Source organism: Chaetura pelagica, unplaced genomic scaffold (assembly GCF_000747805.2).
Source record: "Chaetura pelagica isolate M959 unplaced genomic scaffold, ChaPel_1.0 scaffold153, whole genome shotgun sequence".
Taxonomy (NCBI): Eukaryota; Metazoa; Chordata; class Aves; order Apodiformes; family Apodidae; genus Chaetura; species Chaetura pelagica.
In genome coordinates this window covers 2627410-2630612 of record NW_009952707.1, presented here as the reverse complement: position 1 = coordinate 2630612, position 3203 = coordinate 2627410, and the positions used below count along the sequence as shown (strand labels likewise).

Genomic DNA, 3203 nt, shown 5'->3' with positions numbered 1-3203 from the left:
GGCGGGGTGGCGGGCACCGCTTGTCTGCGGGGCCGGGAGCAGCAGGAGGATGTTGAGGAGAATTCGGGAGAACTTCCAAGCTGGGTCGCTTTATTAAACACCGGTAACAACAGGAAAACAAACGCTACGGGCTGAAGCACGGCTGTCTGCGCAAGGCCTGAGGGTGCGGTGCTTCCTCCAGCTTGTTTATTGTGTCTCTGGTGCCGAAAGACGAAACAAGTCTTGGCAAACACAAAACGTGGGGCTCAGTACTGGGTTTGTTTTCCTTCAGCTCCTCCTTCTCAGTTAAATGGTAACATTGCTTCTTCAGGAACACCGTTTTTGTAACAACCAATGCAAATGACTAGTTTTAACAACTAATACAGTAGGCAAACAACGTTTTTCTACAGCTTTATAAAGCTGTGGTTGGAGTATCCAGCAGCTACACATTTTTTAAAAGGTTAACTCGCCTTGTCTGGTACTCTTCCTCTGAGTTACATTACAAATGCTGGAACACATCAATGGGTAATAGTGTTTTAAAGCTTTCTACTTCAATTTTTGAAGTGCAGATGGAGGAAAACCATTTGGGAGATGTTCAGCACAACATTCATGTACATCAGCATCTCATGGCTTTTTCTTGCCTTTGTAGCAGCTCTTCTCAGCATCTTCAGCCAGTGATGTTTTATCCATCCTTTTCTTAAGAAGACTGTGTATTTCCCCATGTATTTACTAGCAGCTCTTGTTAATAAAATAGCCAGAGTCCACCTATGAAGTGAAGTTACTCCTTCCTTTCTGAAGAACTCATCCAGAAGTCATTCTGGAACTTACAGCACATTATAGAACAAAACTAACGGAAATCAACATTTGTGATGACATTTCCATTGAATCAAAAGCACTCAACGTTTTACAGACATTTCAGGTACACTTGGCAAGCTTCTGTATATACACAAATGTGAGGGAGGTAAGAAAAAAGGAAATTACTTCACCTTTTTATTGAATAATCCCTCGATTTTCATCTATGAGGCTGAGAGCAAACCAGAACCACTGTCAGGTTAGGAACTGCGCAAGCCTCAAAGCCAAGCTAGCTAGAGAAATCACACTGGAAATGACAAAAAATAGTGGTTTTTTTGTTTGGTTGCCTTTTTTTTTAAGGGAAGAAACTAGCTGATCTTCATTAGCTGTCAGAATTGCAAATATATTTAAGTATTTTGTGATTTAGATCTTTTTCAGACTAAGGGAAAACTTACAGAATCTCAACAGGGGTTATGTTACCAGATCAGAGATTAATTAATGAGCTACTGGAGTAACATTCACTACTCTGCAGAAGGCCATGGCAAGCTAAGCACTCCTGTCCTGCTTTTTTTTTACCTCAACAGGCTGCAGTCAATGCAGAAGAAAAGATTCTCATGAAACAAAGTGATATGCTCATTAGAAATGTAGACAGAGGCTCTGTCTGCTACAAGTTGCTCAAATTTTACTCTGACCATCTAACCAAGGTACCACAAAACAAACCTGGAAATACCACAACCCAGGAGCTGTATCTCTGGTACAATGACAAAAAGTAATTTGTCACCAACCCATGCAAAGAAGAAACACAGGTTTTAAGAGATGCTTTGCTGAGGGTAAAATTAGCAGAACAGGGATATAAATGCCTCATTTCAGTCCTAGTGAAAAACATGGAAGAAAAAACAAACTACAGGTCATGAAAGAGCAAACCTACGGAAAGACAGTGTCATAATAACCATTTTGTATTTTAATTATAAATTCATTAACAATCACAGGAAATTTACTCTGTATTTGGTACCTACTCAATATCAGAAACTGTAGAGGTTTTCAATGACTATAAACAAACAGGTATATTTACAGAGTTTATTAGAAACCATACATACATACATTAGGAAAGGATGTACTGTACCTACTCATTGCAGCTTGCATGCCAAAGAACTGAGATCTCCTCAGGTTTAACAGTCTTAGTGCAGGATGGATTACAAGTAGTTTACTGACCAGAGTTCAAACCAAGTGGAAATTTTGTGTTGTGAACCAAGTACCTTATTATCAAGTTACTTTGTTATTTCTTTCTTTTAAAAAATAATTAGAAGGGAAAAAATACCAAACAACCCACAACTCTGCCACATGAAAGCAGCCCCCTTGTGTACAACCTCTCCCACGTACCCGAGTTCATTCACCCCACAGTATCCAGGCACCAGTGTCACTCTCACAAACACCCCATGAAGTCAGTGGTTCTGCTGAGACAGTCAGCTGCACATCAGCTACTCATTTTTGCACCAAGCATAACTCAATTCATACTAAAGAGGAAAAAAAAAAAGCACCTGTTATTCTCAGGAATATACAAATATTTACCACAGTTTTCCTTGCTCATTACAAAATCAGTTACAAAAGCTTACAGCACATTATGTACAAATTCTGTCTAAATACATCCAGGAGCCACCATCTGGCCACACTAACAGCATCAGTCGCCACTTCCAGCTGGGGTCAGGTCAGCTTGCTCTGCTCTCCTCCCACATCAAACTTGGAAATGCTGCAGCTGTCTCAGGTGCAAGAGTCATAAATAGTCTTTGGGTTGGTATTGCAGCAGAAAGGAGTTAGTTCTTCTTGTGAAGGAACTTCATTTTGTTTCCTGAAGAAAGAACACCATCAGTCTGTAGCACACGCCGAAAAGCCAAGGGCAATCAAAATAACTCTGGAAATGGGTCTTAATTTGTATTGCAACTGCTACGGAGTAACTGCTCCATTTGCTAGCAGGAGACACAGCTAACAGAGCCCTGAGAGGTCAGCCACCTTCTCTTCCTCCTCCTCGATTATGGTTTGTTCCCTCACCCCCAAGTGAAAATGAATGTGTTAACGAGGGTGCTAATTAAAGCTGCTTTTGGCAGCTGCGAGTTCGCTTCCCTTGTTTGTCTTTCAATATCTCCTCCCACCCTGAAACTGCTCGACTATCCGATTTTAGCTCAGGTAACGCTTTTCTAAATTAAAACCAGAGAAGACACCGAAATGAATTTCATAAACACTTGTGCAGGTTTTTCTCACCAAGGCCTCGCAGAAACTTGTTCACTCCGCTTTGTTCCGTGTCGGGCAGCTCCTCCAGATACTGTTCAACCCTCTGCTCGAAGAGACCTGCGGGAGAGGGGAGAGCAGCGGGTCGGGCTGAGCTGTGCCGGGCTCGCTCCGCCTGCCCCGACCCTGCTCACGCAGGCCCTTGCCCT

General features: G+C 42.1%; 2 protein-coding genes across 2 annotated transcripts in view; both read right to left on the bottom strand.

Annotated features, from left to right (window-relative positions):
* Positions 1-3203, bottom strand: part of RPL27A (ribosomal protein L27a) — a 20055-nt gene that overhangs the window by 3395 nt on the left and 13457 nt on the right. The window lies entirely within an intron of this gene.
* Positions 1716-3203, bottom strand: part of ST5 (suppression of tumorigenicity 5) — a 99127-nt gene continuing 97639 nt past the window's right edge. Inside the window, exons 18-19 of the mRNA XM_009994254.1 lie at positions 3028-3114; positions 1716-2617 (exon numbers count right to left, since the gene is read on the bottom strand). Coding sequence (XP_009992556.1) covers positions 2583-2617; positions 3028-3114 — 122 coding nt within the window. The 3' untranslated portion in view covers positions 1716-2582. The remainder of the gene's footprint in view (positions 2618-3027; positions 3115-3203) is intronic.